This window comes from Scyliorhinus canicula, chromosome 28 (assembly GCF_902713615.1).
Source record: "Scyliorhinus canicula chromosome 28, sScyCan1.1, whole genome shotgun sequence".
NCBI classification, from domain to species: Eukaryota; Metazoa; Chordata; class Chondrichthyes; order Carcharhiniformes; family Scyliorhinidae; genus Scyliorhinus; species Scyliorhinus canicula.
The window spans coordinates 19,382,043-19,398,690 of NC_052173.1; the positions used below are offsets into that span (position 1 = coordinate 19,382,043).

At 45.4% G+C, this 16,648-nt stretch overlaps 1 protein-coding gene across 1 annotated transcript in view; it reads left to right on the plus strand.

Moving 5' to 3' along the window:
* The window catches only part of LOC119958251 (histone-lysine N-methyltransferase 2D-like), a 224,347-nt gene that overhangs the window by 178,151 nt on the left and 29,548 nt on the right, over positions 1-16,648 (plus strand). The window contains 6 exon segments of the mRNA XM_038786664.1: positions 41-193; positions 4,255-4,419; positions 9,685-9,826; positions 11,080-11,161; positions 12,503-12,681; positions 16,075-16,217. Coding sequence (XP_038642592.1) covers positions 41-193; positions 4,255-4,419; positions 9,685-9,826; positions 11,080-11,161; positions 12,503-12,681; positions 16,075-16,217 — 864 coding nt within the window.

Here is a 16,648-nt window from a genome sequence, read left to right on the forward strand (position 1 = left end):
CCTCTTAACTGAATCCTTTGGTTCTTTTTGTTTTTGCAAGATAAAGGAATTTCAGGAAATTAGCAAGAAAAACTTGGGCCCGAAATCGAAAAGGACACAAAAGGCAACTGACAGAGGCACCAACTCTCGAAAGAAGAGTAAAAAGGATGAAGGCATAAAAAGTACAGATGCCCTTATGAAGCAGTTGCAACAGGTACCAGTATGAGTTTTTTTTTAAAACATTGATATGATTTAGAAACCCTGGATTGAGACTGTACTGTAGAATCACCTTCTGGAAATTTACTTCTATGACAAATTCTGATATTCGTTTATTAAAACTCGGCTCCACTTTCTTTGCTTCAAACAGGATAGATTCTGAGAGGATGTTTCGTCTCTTGGGGTAATCTAGAACTGAGGGGCAAGTTTAAAAATAAGAGGTCTGTCATTTAAGGCTCTTGTCACAAGGTCAGAAGTTCACTGATGATTGCACAATGGTCAGCACCATTTGTCACTCCTGAGATACTGATTGAATCTTGGTACAGGTCCATGCACAGTGTATATAATCACCATCCACTACCAAGCACTTTAGGCACTTCGGGGATAAAGCAGGATCAGACCTGTGTTTCAAACCCGGCATGATATGCAAGCGGTGCAGTATCTTGATCTGAGACTCCTTCATTCTATTGGATACCAAACGTCTATTGGCACAATCCCATATACTACCCCACGTCTCCTCATAAATGTTTGTTGCCAAGTCTCTTTCCCAAGACTGCAAGGATACCAAATGTACCAGCACAGGATCTGGAGCACAAGGTATCAAAGCAGAATCAGGATTTGTTTCACGGGAAATAGAAGAGTCCAGGCGCAAAGTTGTCTTACTGAGGATAAAGTCTCTGAGTTTCAGATACTTAAAAAAGGAGTGTCTCGGAAAGTCAAATTGTTGGCACAGCTGCTCAAAGGATGACAAGGAAGCAGCACTGAACATATCTCTTGACTACAAATGCCTCCACCTCTCCCAAGTATTGAATCCATGGTCCGTGAAACCTGGTAGGAGGTCCGAGCTGCCCTGGATGGGATCGAGAAAGGAAGTCAGTTTAGATCTCCCTTCTAATTGACCGACCATCCTCCACATTCTAAGAGTATTAATAATTATAAGATTTTTGCATCTTTGCGAACCTGACCTAAAGTCCTTGTAACATAACAAGACCTGTAAAGGACACACCAACAGGCCTGCTGCAATATCGAGCCAAATGGAAGTGGGATCCTTTCTAACCCAGTCCCTTATATAAACCCAAGATGAGAGGCTAATTGCTACAATCTAATATTTGGGACCCCCAAATCTCCGATTGGGAGGTGCAACTTAATGAACTTCAAACGAGGCTTTTAATTCTTAATAAACAAGCTAATCATCCATTGATCCATTGACCTCCTGTAAGACTCTAGCAGACAGTAAGATTGGCAACATCTGTAAGGAATCTAGGCAACACATTCATGGGGCTGGCTAAGCACAGTGGGCTAAACAGCTGGCTTGTAATGCAGAACAATGCCAGCAACGCGGGTTCAATTCTTGTACTGGCCTCCCCGAATAGGCGCTGGAATGTGGTGACTAGGGGCTTTTCACAGTAACTTCATTGAAGCCTACTTGTCACAATATGCAATTATTATATAATTATTATTATCTTAAATGAAGCAATCCTACCCAGCCACGATACTGACAGGGAGGACGGTTTTCTCTGCATCAAGGGAAATCGCAAACCCATCCAACACCCACTTTTGGAAAAAACTTGAATCACATTCAGTAACCTTGTTACATTATTGCTGGAAAACCGACCTTTTATGAGCCCAGTCGGGTCCCCCCCCCCCCCCCGAATGATCAACTGGAGAATTCCCTCCAAACACTGTGCCAATACTTTAAACAACAATTTTGAATCAACATTCAGAAACAAAATTGGCCGACAGGAAGGACATTCCTCCAGCGTCTCGCCTGCCTTCAAAATCGGGGAAATATTTGTTCCAAGAGCATTGGTGGTAACAGACCTGCCTCAGATGAATGACAGTACGTGCCTATTAATAGGTCCTTAAATTACCTGTAAAAGTAACACCCAAAACCATTTGGCCCAGGGGCCTTGTCTGATCAGCACTCCCCAATGGCCATAGCCACCTCTCTTAGAGATAGGAGCGTTAAGGACCAATCCTCCAAAGCCTTACAAAGCTCGCAGGAAGAGAAGAAGCACTCCATGCATGTCGATACATCTCCAGATTGGCCCAACTTATACAGTTCAGCATAAAGATCACTAAATGCCTTAATTGGTTTTAATTAGTGGAATCACATATGGAGGGAATAGTCATAGAATCAGCCATCGTCTTCGTCAAAGAGCCCAAGTATGTACTCGGCTTGTTCCCGAACTCCTACAATTTTTGCTTCACAAACCTTTTTTAAAAAATAAATTTAGAGTAGCCAATTATTTTTATTTTTCCAATTAAGGGGCAATTTAATGTGGCCAATCCACCTATCCTGCACATCTTTGGGTTGTGGGGGTGAGACCCACGCAGACAGGGGGAGAATGTGCAAACTCCACACGGACAGTGACCCAGGACCGGGATTCGAACCCAGGTCCTCAGCGCCGCAGTCCCAGTGCTATCCACTGCCCAACATGCCGCCTTTGCTTCACAAACCGAAGACTCCTCTCGGCCTGCTGGGTCAGCAAGGAATCAAGCCACCCAAGTCACGTTAATCTCCTTCAACAATTGCCAATTAGGATTCCTCCTGTCATCCTCCACTTGGCCAATGCAGCCTCCAACCAGCGCTGGCTTCCCAGCAATCTACACCTTTTGATGCCTGTATAAGAAATAAACCCCCCTCCCCCTCCCGCCACCGAGCATAAGCCTTGCAGGTTTCCCCACAAAAGTCACATCACAAAGACCTAGTTTAAAAAAAAAAGTTTGATCTCTTTCTTTAAAATATGTAGTAAAGGATTTATCCCTAGGCATAGACGCGTCAAAACACAATGACTAGATCGAGGGGGCAAGCCCTCGAGTTAAAACCTAAGGCGGGAGCATGGTCAGAGAACACGATGCTACCTATAGAACAGGGAGATACCAAATGTAGAATTGCCCTCGGCACAAAGACATAGTCAAATCTAATATAACGTTGATGAACTGAGACAAATATAACTTTATCTCTAGGATGCAAAGTTGTCCGCAAGTCTAAGTATCACACCTCCTCACATACTGACGCCAACGCTCTTGCCTGTAGGCTGGGGGTGTAATGCAGACTGGGGGGATTTCTGATTACTGGGAGTTTATCCATCAAGTGATACAAATGGAATTGAAGTCCCCGCCCACAAGAATTGGTCGAAGCCAGCTCTGCAAAGTCCATGAAGACTTTAGTAACAAACTTTGAGTAGTGATTTGGAGGGCCATACATATTCATTACTGAAACAGATTCTCCATGTACAAGCCCCTCCCCCGCTTATCCATCACATGGAAGTATGTGTTGATTATAGGCAGCTGCGTTGTGTCCATCCTAATTATTAACAGGGTTATAGGAAGAAGGCAGGAGAATGGGGATGAGAAACATAACAGCCATGATTGAATGGTGGTGCAGACTTGATGGGCCAAATGGCCTAAGTCTGCTCCTGTTGGTAGCATAGTGGTTAGCACAGTTACTTCACAGCTCCAGCGTCCCATGTTCGATTCCCGGCTTGGGTCACTCTCTGTGCGGAGTCTGCATGTTCTCCCCGTGTCTGCGTGGGTTTCCTCCGGGTGCTCCGGTTTCCTCCCACAGGCCAAAGATGTGTGGGTTAGGTGGATTTGCCATGCTAAATTGCCCCATAGTGTCCAAAAAAGGTTGGGTGAGGTTACGGGGATAGTGTGATGGTGTGGACTTGGGTAGGGTGCTCTTTCCAAGAGCGGGTGCAGACTCAATGGGCCAAATGGCCTCCTTCTGCACTGTTGATTCTATGTCTTATGGGTTGAGACTGCCCATAGTCATTTATTAGGATCATTAAAGCTGACAGATAATGGAGACTTTCATCCTATGATTCAATAAAGTTTCTTCAATAACTCTTATAATGCATCTTGGGACGTTTTTAACCACGTTAAAAGCACTGTGAATGGATAGTATTGTTGTACATTGGTATGATTTGGGTTTAAACCGTGTCCCTTAGTCCTCAAATGATGAAAGGTCATCTATCCTGGGACTGTAATCTGGAAAATCACCTTTATATTTCTCTGTGTTAAGTGGCCATTATTTTCTTGTCTTTTTCCCTTTAGCAACTCTCCCTCCTTCCTTTGGTGGAACCTACCATTGAGGTGAACTTTGGTCTCTTTCCTCCATTTGGGAGTGGTCCATTCAACAGCAAAAACCAGCTGAAAGGGTCTTTTGGGAATGCAGTGCTTGATAGTGCTCCCGATTACTACTCACAACTTCTCTTTAAGGTAAATGTGACTAACATGAAGCATTTATTTAAGTCAAGGTTCAACACAGTTTTGCCTTCAAGTTACATAAGAGGTTAAAGACCAGGTTTGCGCACGCTAAATCATCTTTCGTTTATTCTGATTAAAATGTTACAGATCTCAACTGTTTGTCTCAACCAAGTATCCAAAGGAAAGGCAAAGCCAATCAATTGAAATGTGGGATTTGTTCAAATATTTGGTTGGCAGTGTTTTTTTTTAAAGAAATGTATTATTATTTAAATTTGATCTCCTCTATATCGGAGAGACCAAACGCAGACTGGGTGATCGCTTTGCTGAGCACCTTCGGTCTGTGCGCATTCAGGACCCTGACCTTCCCGTTGCTTGCCATTTTTTTAATATAAATGTTTTTATTGGGTTTTTGAACAAGGTATAATTACCGTTATATACACAGAATAAGAAACATATATCTATATATATTCACATATTTAGAAGAGAAGGGCACACCCCAACATAGAATACAATAAAATATGAAATAGACTAACTGGTGGGGTACTGTGCACCAGATCGACAGCGGCAGCTCTGTGCATCTGGCTGAATTATTTACACCACGTACGTTCGCGACTGTTTGCGGGGGGGGGAGGGGGGGCAAATATACATTTTGGTGCCGGGGAGATAACCACAGTGTGCAACACCTGGCCGGGTCGCGTGCCGCTGTCGCCCGCCTCTCCCGGACGGTTCTCTCCGCCGTCCCCGCTGCTCCTCCCGTCCTCCATCCCCAACCTCCTCGTTCCCCGCTCCTGGAGATGTCATGCACGTTTTGGCATCACGTGCCTTCCTTCCGGCTCCCGTTTCCCTGCCCCCGCCCCATCACACTGGTTCTCCTCTCCTATCCCTCCACGGTTCGCCCCTCCCTCCTCAAGTTCAGCTGCCTCCCCCCCCCATTGTGGTTCGCCTTTCTTTCTTCAGGTTTAGCTGCCCCCTCCCTCCCAGTCTATCTCTCCCTTTCATGCCTTAGCTCCCCTCCCCTGATTCTTGACTAAGTTCCCCTGATTCTTGGCCACCCGACTATTCTTCCTCTTGTTCGTTGGCCACAAACAGGTCCCGGAAAAGTTGCGTGAATGGCTCCCACGTTCTGTAGAAGCCGTCGTCCGACCCTCGGATGGGGAATTTGATTTTCTCCATTTGGAGAGATTCCGAGAGGTCAGACAGCCAGTCTGCAGTTCTGGGTTGTGCTGCTGACCGCCAGCCAAACAGGATTCTACGCCGGGCGATCAGGGAGGCAAAGGCAAGGGAGTCCGCCCTCCTCCCCAGGGATAGATCTGGCTGGTCCGAGACCCCAAAGACCGCCACTATCAGGCATAGCTCCACCCTCACCCCCACCACTTTGGACATTGCCTCGAAGAAGGCTGTCCAGTACTCCACCAGTCTGGAGCAAGACCACAACATGTGAGCGTGGTTGGCTGGGCCTACTTGGCACCGTTCACATCTATCCTCCACCTCCGGGAAGAACCTACTCATACGGTTTCTTGTTAGGTGGGCTCTATGTACCACTTTTAGCTGCGTCAGGCTGAGCCTTGCGCACGTGGAGGTGGAGTTGACCCTATGCAGTGCTCCGCTCCAGAGTCCCCATCCTATCTCAATCCCCAGGTGGTCCTCCCATTTCTTTCTTCTTGTGTCCAGTACGGTGTCGGCCCTTTCTGTCAGTCGGTCGTACATGTCACTACAGTTCCCCTTATCTAAGATACTTGCGTCCAGTAGGTCTTCCAGTAGTGTCTGTCGTGGCGGTTGTGGGTACGTCCTTGTCTCCTTTCGTAAGAAGTTTTTGAGCTGCAGATACCGTAGCTCGTTCCCCCTGGCTAGATGAAATTTCTCTGTCAGTTCGTCCAGTGTTGCGATCCTGCCGTCCGTATATAGGTCCCTGACTGTCAGTGTCCCTCCGTCCTGCCTCCACCTTTTGAAGGTGGCGTCAGTCAGTGCTGGTGTGAACCTATGGTTGTTGCAGATGGGAGCCTTGTCCGACATTTTGGTCAGGCCAAATTGCTGCCGCAGTTGGTTCCAGGATTGGAGGGTGGCTATCACCACCGGGCTGCTGGGGAATGGGAATGCTGCCGTGGCGAGGGCCCGGAGGGAGGTCCCCACGCAGGAGGCCTCCTCCGCACGCACCCACTCGGCCTCTGGCTCCTGTATCCATCCCCTTACTCGCTCGGCTGTTGCCGCCCAGTGGTAGAATTGTAGGTTTGGGAGGGCTAGCCCCCCCCCCTGGATTTTGATTTTTGTAGGACCTTCTTTGGGATCCTAGCATTTTTAGCCCCCCATACGAACGCCATGATTAGTTTGTCCAGCAAGGCCTTGGGGATGTAGATCGGGATGGATCTAAACAGGAAGAGGAACCTGGGCAGTACGTTCATTTTGATCGTCTGGACTCTCCCCGTGAGGGAGATTGGGAGTGTGTTCCATCTTTGCAGGTCCTTTTTTACTTCCTCCGTCAGGCTGGTGAGGTTCCATTTGTGGATCCCTTTCCAGTCATGGGCTATTTGGATCCCCAGGTAGCAGAATTTGTGTCGGGCTTGTTTAAACGGCAGTCCTGTTAGTGCTGCTCTCATTTTTGCTCATGTTGAGTTTGTAGCCCGAGAAGGCTCCAAACTCTTTCATGAGCGCGATGATCCTGCCCAAGCTGCTCTGTGGGTCCAAAATGTAGAGGAGCAGGTCATCTGCATAGAGTGAGACTCTGTGCTCTCTGCCTCCCCTTCGGATCCCCCTCCACCTTTTTGCTGCCCTGAGCACGATTGCTAGCGGTCCGATCGCTAGGGCGAACAGCAGCGGGGACAGTGGGCATCCTTGTCTGGTGCCCCTGTGCAGCTGGAAGTATTGGGAGTTGGTATTGTTGGTCCGTACGCTCGCCATGGGAGTGTTGTATAGGAGCTTTACCCAGGAGGTGAATCCTGTTCCAAGCCCGAACCGCTCCAGTACCTCGATGAGGTATTTCCATTCGACTCTGTCGAAGGCCTTTTCTGCGTCCAGGGAGACGATCACCTCTTGTGTTCTCTCCCCGGAGGGGGTCATTATCACGTTCAGCAGGCGCCTGATGTTCGAGGTAAGCTGTCTACCTTTGACGAAGCCCGTCTGGTCCTCTGTGACCACCTCAGGTACACAGTCTTCTAGCCTTTTGGCTAGGATTTTGGCCAGTATTTAGGCGTCTGCGTTCAGCAGAGATATGGGTCTGTATGACCCACATTCCGTTGGGTCTTTGTCTTTCTTAGGTATCAGCGAGATTGAGGCCTGTGCTAACGTGGGTGGCAGTGTGCCCCTAGCTAACGAGTCTGTGAACATCTCCCGCAGGTGCGGGGCCAGCGCTGTCGCAAGTTTTTTGTAGAAGTCCGCCGGGAATCCGTTCGGTCCCGGCGCCTTCCCCGTCTGCATGGAGCTAATGCTGTCCATGATCTCTCCCAGTGCTAGTGGTGCTTCCAGGCCCTGTTTTCTGCCCTCCCCCACGACTGGAATGTCCAGTCCATCAAGGAACAGTTTGCTTGCCATTTTAACACAAGACCCTACTCCCATGCCCACATGTCTGTCCTTGGCCTGCTGCAGTGTTCCAGTGAAGTTCAACGCAAACTGGAGGAACAACATCTCGTCTTCCGGTTAGGCACGCTACAGCCTTCTGGCCTGAACATCGAATTCAACAACTTCAGATGATTCGCTCTACCCCACCTAGACCTATTTGTTTTCATCCCATTTCATTTTGACTGTCTCTTGCCATTTCTTCCTCTCGTGTCTGCGGATATCCACGATGGGGGTTTTAAATTTATTTTAAAATCTATGCATGCGCTTCCCATTGTGAGTCTACGGGGGGCGGCTCACACAGCCTTGCCTTTGAAACTGACATGCAGCGCAGGGTGCAAGCGCGTGCGGCAGAAGAGGTGCAGACAGCAAGACCTTGTAAGTTCCTGGTAAGTTTCTGTGGGTTGTTTTAATTAGATCCACGATGGGGGTTTTAAATTTATTTAAAAATCTATGCATGCGCTTCCCATTGTGAGTCTATGGGGGGCGGGGGGAGAGGTCAGACCCCCTTAGACTCACAATGGGAAGCGCATGCATAGATTTTTAAATAAATTTAAAACCCCCATCGTGGATCTAATTAAAACAACCCACAGAAACTTGCCAGGAACTTACAAGGTCTTGCTGTCTGCACCCCATCTGCCGCACGCGCTTGTCAGTTTCAAAGGCAAGGCTGTGTGAGCTGCTACTCTCTCACTGAATCTCAGTGAGAGAGGAGCAGCCGGCAGTGTCAATTTCAGCGGCCGGCTCACTTTGATCCGGAGAGGGAAGCTGACAGTTGGGGTCCATAAGCCCCCTCGCCGTATATCGCGAACCGCGGTATTGCGGAGCACGGTATAACGGGGGACTATATATATATTAACCTCCCCCCACCTGATCCACCTTTCCTTGCCCTTTCTCCCCTTTGCTTCTCCTCCCCCCCCCCCCCCCACCACCACACACACACATCTACATCTGTCACAGTTTACCCTCTGATGTTGGTTTCTCTGCTGTTTGGCCTCTCACACCTTTTTGTTCTCTCTGGGGACTGCCATTAGTACTCTGTTCCCATGGTTTCTGTGGCTATTAGCACCCCGTTTCCCTGGGTTTCTGTGGCTATGACTCATCTTTCATTCTCACTCAACAGTATGTCTTATGGTCTTACACCGTCTCCAGTGCCTCGGTATCCTTTTTATAATATGACAACTAGAACTGCACGCAGTAATCTGTAAATTGTTTAGTTGAACAATTCTAGCCAAGTGTTATTTTTGACTTTCATAGGAAGATAAAAAAGAAACCTATGTAAAATCTGTTATGCCTGATAGCTGCTGTTCACGTATTCTTTTACTGCTTCATGAATTTGGCAATTATAACCTAATTTACTGTCTAGTATGGTGTATTCTGCACTCTTCCAAAATCGAGAAGCATCACATATGGGGGTATGTGATAAAACCAGCAAGTCAAAAATTATGATGTCCAGTCCCTGTGCATGCTCCTAATTTTGTAAGTATCTGGACAAGTGAAATATTGAATGGAACATATTGCGGTGACGGCCCACACACACAAGCCATCCAAGATGCTGAACCCAAAAATAAAGCAAAACGGGTAAATCCATGTAAAGGGCCTTTGTTGTAAAAAGTATTTCACTACTACATCTTGCTGGTATTTGCTGCTTTATATCTCAAAAACCTTAAATAAGGTTGCCTCTTAATAGTCAAGAATTTAGTTAATTAATTTTCTATCATTCTTTAGCAGAACAATCTGAGCAATCCACCAACTCCACCTTCCTCGTTACCTCCCACCCCTCCTCCCTCTGTCCAGCAGAAACTGGTGAACGGATTGGCCACTTCTGAGGAGCTGACAGAAGGGCAGAATGAACTCGAAGGGCAAAAGGGTATGAGAATTTGGTAGAGTTGAATTATTTGGCACAATATATGTGACATGATCTAACCAAAGTTTTAGGTTTAAGCCAAAGCCTTCCCTGAATGAGTCTCATAGTTGTGTATCCTGACTGCAGAGAATTATTGGGGGGGAACCACATACTTGATTGTTCCATTATTATGCTTGGCAAAGTAGTGCAGTGATTTGCTGTTGACTTCTGCAGTATACTTTCCTATATTGGAAAGTTTTACAGGCTGACAATCAACCTGTTTGGTCACATTATGGACACACCTTCCATGTCCACCAAGTCCTGAAGTAGGACTCGAGACCAGAGCTTCTGGCCCAGAGGTAGGGACACTTCCACTCACGTCTCGTGTTATCACCTGTTTATAAAACAAATCTTGCTAATTAGAATTATAAATCCCATATAACTATTTTCTCAATTACATGCCCTTTTACAAAGGGGAGGCAGTTAGGTTACAGTTCAATAAAATTCTAGTTATCCTATGTGTTATTTTTTAAACAAAAGATAAAACTTGCACGTTAATTTGTTTAAAATATTGTTGCTATAATTTTGGATAAGAACTTCAGGCACTTCTCTATCTTACTATGCACAAGTGCAAAATTTAAAATTTGCACGATAGCAGTCAGACTTTAATGAAGAAAGGGTAGTTTGAATGTTCCGCCACAAAATATCACGGGTGCACATTCGAACATTTGCATTGTGATGCAAAGCACACAATAAGCCCGAATGAAGTTGCAACTTTCACACCGTACTGGCTAAAACCTGAAACAACAGTTGATGTTTCCTGCGACTATCTAAGTTTGTCAAATTGAATCTTGTTTGCTTTCTTATTGATGCCACAGCAAGTGACCAGCTCGCAAAACCAGATAACAAAGCAAATAAGATAGTTACTGCTGTGCACACCTGTGAGGCAATGCTACTGAAAGCCTGACCGATAGCAGCTCTGAAACCCTCATGCCATTTCTGTAGGAATCACTAGACTGGAAATTCTAGTTCAAAAAGATTGATCTTAAAGTAGGAATGTAATATATATGAACTATTATTGTTTTCTTTTTTAAAAGTTGCCATGTAAGTGAAATCTCTTTGAACACGATTGTGCTTGATCACAGTTGATTTTCAGTGGAATGTAGCTGGTATGCTATATGGATCACTGATTTAGTTTGAAAACAATTGAATGTCATATAATCGTTTCTATATAGCACATTGTGGTGTAATGCTGTGTTTGTTCGACTTCATCACAGATCTGCTAACAACGGAATTGAAGAATATGGACATGTTGGCTTCCTTGCCTACTCCACCGCACAATCAAAATGAGGAGCTAAGGTTTTTATTCACAACTCCTCATTTCTTCTTCCCATTTTCGTGAAAACTCTTTGCCTATTTATGGTCTTCTGCTCCATGAATGTAAAGCTTTACTGTCTAGTGTACTAAAATCACAGTATGTTTTATTGTATTTAAATAGCAGAAGACATAACTAATTATCTGCGATTTTGGCAATTTGTGCAAAAACATTACGCTGGCAATTTGCAAAAACATTACGCTTTCTCCCCTCTAATCGGTCCGCAACTTAATTTTTGCTTAGTAAATAAGATTTTCCTAAAAACACGGAGACCAACAATAAGGGGGCAGTTATGTCAAGAAGTGCTGTTTTCCTATGCATTCAGTTCCCACTATTTTACCTGAGCAGAGATTGCATGTTTAAAAATGGAAACAACCTTTCGAAGTTGTATTTTTAAAAAATCTCAATTCATAAAAGTTGCTGGCATTTTAAACTTGAAACTTAATTGTAAGACAACAAGAGTAGTGTTTTAATGAATGTGAAGCTTAATGGGCGGCATGGTAACATCGTGGTACGCACTGTTGCTTCACAGCGCCAGGGTCCCGGGTTCGATTCCCAGCTTGGGTTACTGTCATAACATCGAACATAGTCTGTGTGGAGTCTGCACGTTCTCCCTGTCTGTGCAGGTTTCCTCCGGATGCTCTGGTTTCCTCCCACAAGTCCCGAAAGATGTGCTTGTTAGGTGAATTGGACATTCTGAATTCTCCCTCTGTGACCCGAACAGGCGCCGGAATGTGGCGACTAGGGGGTTTTTACAATTACTTCATTGCAGTGTTAATGTAAGCCTACTTGTGACAATAATAAAGATTATCATTATTAAGATGGTGGAGTTGTTCTCTGGACTATTAATCCAGAGGCCCAGGCTAATATTCTGGGGGCATGGATTCAAATCCCACGATAATAACTGGCGGAATTTAAATTAATTTAATATTAATAAAATCTGGAATGTAACGCTAGTCTCGATAACGATGACCGAGTGTTGTAAAAATCCGCCAGTTTCACTGATGCCCATTAGGGAAGGAAATCTGACATCCTTACCTGGTCTGGCCTACACGTGACTACAGATCCACAGCAACGTGCTTGACTTTGAATTGCCCTCCAAAACGACCTAGCAAGCCTGGTTCGAGGGCAATTAGAGTTGGCGACAAATGCTGGCAGCGACTTCCACATGTCATGAAATTATTTTTTAAAGAGATAGTGTGATTGAAGCATAAGTTCAGAGGCAAGGTCTCAACTGCAATGTATGTCCCTGCTTGCAGCTCAGGATGTTGCAGTATTTTTAAATCCTCCTAAAGAAGTTGAGTTTAAATTTTTTTCCTCAACAGTAGAGCAGAGATGGAAGAAGATCTACACACTCCAGACAGCATCGTGCCAGCATCCTCACCAGAAAGTGTGTTCGGACAGGAAACTTCCAGGTTTCCCTTGCTGACTGAAATTAAGGAAGAGTCAGTGGACCGTGCCCTCTCTCCTGTGATTCCCATAATTCCAGGAGCTTGCATCCCAGGTTGGTGTGAGAAATTAATAATCAGCATTCAAGTAATGTTCATTCTTTTAAAGCAGGCTGACTCAGCCTGAGCCAGATTGGCGAAGGGGAAGGATTGTGGTCAAAGGGAGGCAGAGAAGGGATAGGTCAAACTTTTTTTTTAATAATAATTTTATTGATATTTTTACAAAATATAAACATCTCAACTCTATTAACAAAACAACCGCGGTAACACCCCAAGAACAATACCCACCAACTTCAAAAGCAACTACAAACAAAAGAAAAAAAAACAAAAGAACACCCAAACAACAAGAGGGTAAGAGATAACACCCGCCACATCCCACAAACCCCTGCCAACAAAAGTAGAAGAAGTCCTCCTTCACCCCTTCTGCCAAATTAGCTCATTTCAATTTTGTTTCTGAGTCCAGCTGTGCACCACCCTTATTCCCAGGTATTGAAAACTCGACTTGACCAGCCGTAATGGCAACTTCTCCAAACCCCTGCCCTGCATCCAAGCATTAATCCTCTTACTAAGTAACACCGCAGACCCCCTTGCCTGCATATCTGACCCTGAATGAAACGCTTGCCCCACCCAACCTTTCCTCAACCTCACATGGCCTTTCATCCTCGGGTGCGTGTCCTGCAGAAAAATCACGCCTGCCTTCAAGCTCTTCTCTCCTCCTCTCCTCCCCCCCCCCCCCCCCCCCCGATCAGCTATATCCAGGTTTCAATGGACTTCCCTGGGCCCCGTCTCGCTCACTACTCTGGTCTCCTCGAGGTGGCTGCTGCCACCCGCTCTCTAACCACCTCCTCCAAAACCTTCAACGTCACACCCCCGCCCCCCCCCCCCCCCACATCCCAACCCAAGCCCAAAGAAAGCAGAGACCACTCCCCATAACCCACCGCAGCACCTCTTCCCTCCCCCCCCCCCCCCCCCCCCCCGACTTCTTCCATTAACCAGCATACCTGCTAGCATGTGACCTCCCCCCCCCACTCGAGGCAAACGACACACTTCCATTATAACAAAGTCCCTTTATCCCCCCCCCCCCCCTTGTCCCACCTTGACACAGCCTCGCACCAAGCACCCTTGTGTGCCGTCCCATCGTGTGTGTGTGTCACCAGACCCCATACATTTTAATATTACCAACACCCCCAACGCAGGGAAGAAAATGTTTCTAAATTCAACATAATTAACGATAGAATAGCTAATGCTAACAAAAACATACATAACAGCCACACATGAACGCATACCATCCCTCACTCCCCACTGAATAAAATTTCCCCAGTCCAGGTCACAGGTGTACCCATCCAAAGTCTTCAAACTTCCCCCAGTCCATGGTCCCTTAAAAGGTTACTCACCTCCCTTGGTGTATCAAAGTAGTACGCCTTTCCCCATGCGTGATCCCCAGGCGAACAGGGTACATCATCCCGAGCCGCACTTTGTTCCTGAATAGGGCCACCTTGGCCCTAGTATTCAGTGGTTTGATGAGTGAGTTGGCAAAGATGGGCACGGATTTGTGAGATGACAACACATCTGTTCCAGCCTACAGTATTTAGCTCCTGCCTATTGACTATATCAGGAAATTGCTAGTTTCTCAACTTTACTTCACTACTGTCTCACTCCTGGTGAGATGGTTGAAAGAGTAAGGAGAGGGGACCAAGGTGAAATTTGATAATGGTCACAAGAACTCGAGAGGTAAGAGCAGGAGTGGACTGCATGGCCCATAACCCTTGATTCCCTGAGAGAGAGAAAATCTTGTTTATCTTGGTCTTAAATATATTCAACGATGTAACATCCACAACCCTCTGGGGCAGAGAGTGCCAAAGATTCACAGCCCTTTGAGTGAAGTAATTTCTCCTCAGTCCTAACTGATCGGCCCCTTATACTCATAATAGGACACCCCCCCACATCCCAGGGACCAATCAGTGAACATTTTTTGTACTGCCTCCAAAGCAAGTATATCTTTTCAATTTGGAGACCAAAACTGCAGACGGTACTCCAGTTGTGAACTACGTACAGCTCTAGGAAGACCTCTTTATTCCTGTACTCCAAAACCCCTTGCGATATAGGCCAATTTGCCTTCCCAATTGGTCACACCACCATCACAACTGTTTGGGTGGAACGGATAGTGAGACATAAAGCCACACAGAAAGCTTCAGGAACATAGTGAATGGTAAGGGCCTTAAAAGAGTAGAGATGTTAATCTGCAGAAGTCCAAAGGAGGTGAGGAATAGTATCAGTGATTGGCAATGGACAGTGTATCAGCAGAGGGATGAATGGAATTGGTCGCATTGAGAAGCTAATGAAAGTAACAAAGCCAAGAACTATGGAGTCCCATGGAACAGGATAAGAGCAGAACGCTAACTGGCATAGTGATAAATTCCTGGTAGAGTGGTAGAAAGCTGAAGATGGAGGAGCGCACCATGCGCTAGAAGCGTGGTGGTCCAGCAGATAACAGGAGTGTGTATGACTATATGCCAAATACAATCTACTTATTTTCAGCCTGTGGTCTTCATAAAGATATTTCACAGTGACTTCTGAATCCATGTTTTGACATTGGTTTTCAGTTTATAGTGGGGGGGGACTCTGGTGCAAAATCAATTTCCGCAGCATTTTTTCTTCTCTAAGCGTTGGACTTCTGTGTATGCATAGGAGTTTACAGCATTTCTGTATATGCATAGGAGTTGAAAATCTAATCCTACCTGTTTAATGGCCAGCTCACTTCTTTGGATCTAAATTTGGTACGATAAGTTATTTATCCCCTATGCCCTTCAGTTGGGAATTAGTGTATGAACTGCTGTTCTTATAGCCCGAGTTACAACCTAAAGAGTTGTTGAGTAACTATAGCTGAATTAATAACTAGGCTGTTCTCGGGCTGTATTCTAACTTTCTACTGAAGGTGACATGCGAATGACCGAACCTGTTCCCTATTCTCCGAAGTTAATTGGAATTTAAATTCTACTGTGGTGATGATATAATCAAGGCCGCCTGGGTTACCTTTTGTGGGTTTTTCTTTGAATTCAGGCTTCCTTCCTGTAAGGAGTTACCAAGGTAGACCCTCTCTTTGGAAGACACAATAATTAATATTGTACTTTATTTTTGTTCCTCATCTGGGATAAGAACTTTGGTGTTTCCCCAGGGAAAATCCCTCTGCGCTGTCGGAAAGGGCATATAGGTCACATCTAAACATTACATTGCCAGAAACATGTCTCAATTTGGTCTTACTGTTGCAATCTGTGGAGGATACTTCTGTTCAAATAATTAAATAAAATCCTGCAAATGAGGTAATCTTTTATCATTAAAAAAGGCCGAAAAAAGTACTTGTAGTGTTTGACATTTGTTGGTTGGTAAGTACACCTTTAAGTTCATTTGAATGACTAATTTTCTCTTTTTAATACTTCCGTCCTCTTTAGTATTTCCTGATACAAAGCCGTTTGTAAATACAGAGCCATTTGTGGAAAATGCTGAGAAGGGTGCATCTTTCTCTGGCCCATGGAGGGGCGGTAAAGGAAACCAGGTTTCAGTCACACTAGATGTCTCCGGAGCAGCTGCCAAGGTAGATATATAACTTCAAAGTATTTTCTTGTCTCTGTTTTGAGTTTGGATCATGGAAATGAGTGTCCATTTTAACTGTTTTAAACGGATGCTGGAAATTTAAAATAAAAACAAAGTGCTGGAAACATTTGCATCTGTTGAGAAAGATGAGGAGTTAACAATTTGAGTCAAATACAAAGACATATTTGACTCGAAGCATTGGCCGGGATCAAACATTCCCACCAATGTGAGCGGAGAATTCAATGGCTCACCAGCCCCGCCATGGGGAAGCCCACAGCGGGGTTGCTGGAAAATTCCGGCTATTAACTCTGTTTCTGTCTCTACAGATGCTGTGAGACCTACTGAGTTCTTCCAGCAGTGTTTTTCTTCCATCCTAAATCTACTTGATTCAAAATTGTTTAGTGTAAATAAAGACATTTTCTCCTATTTCCC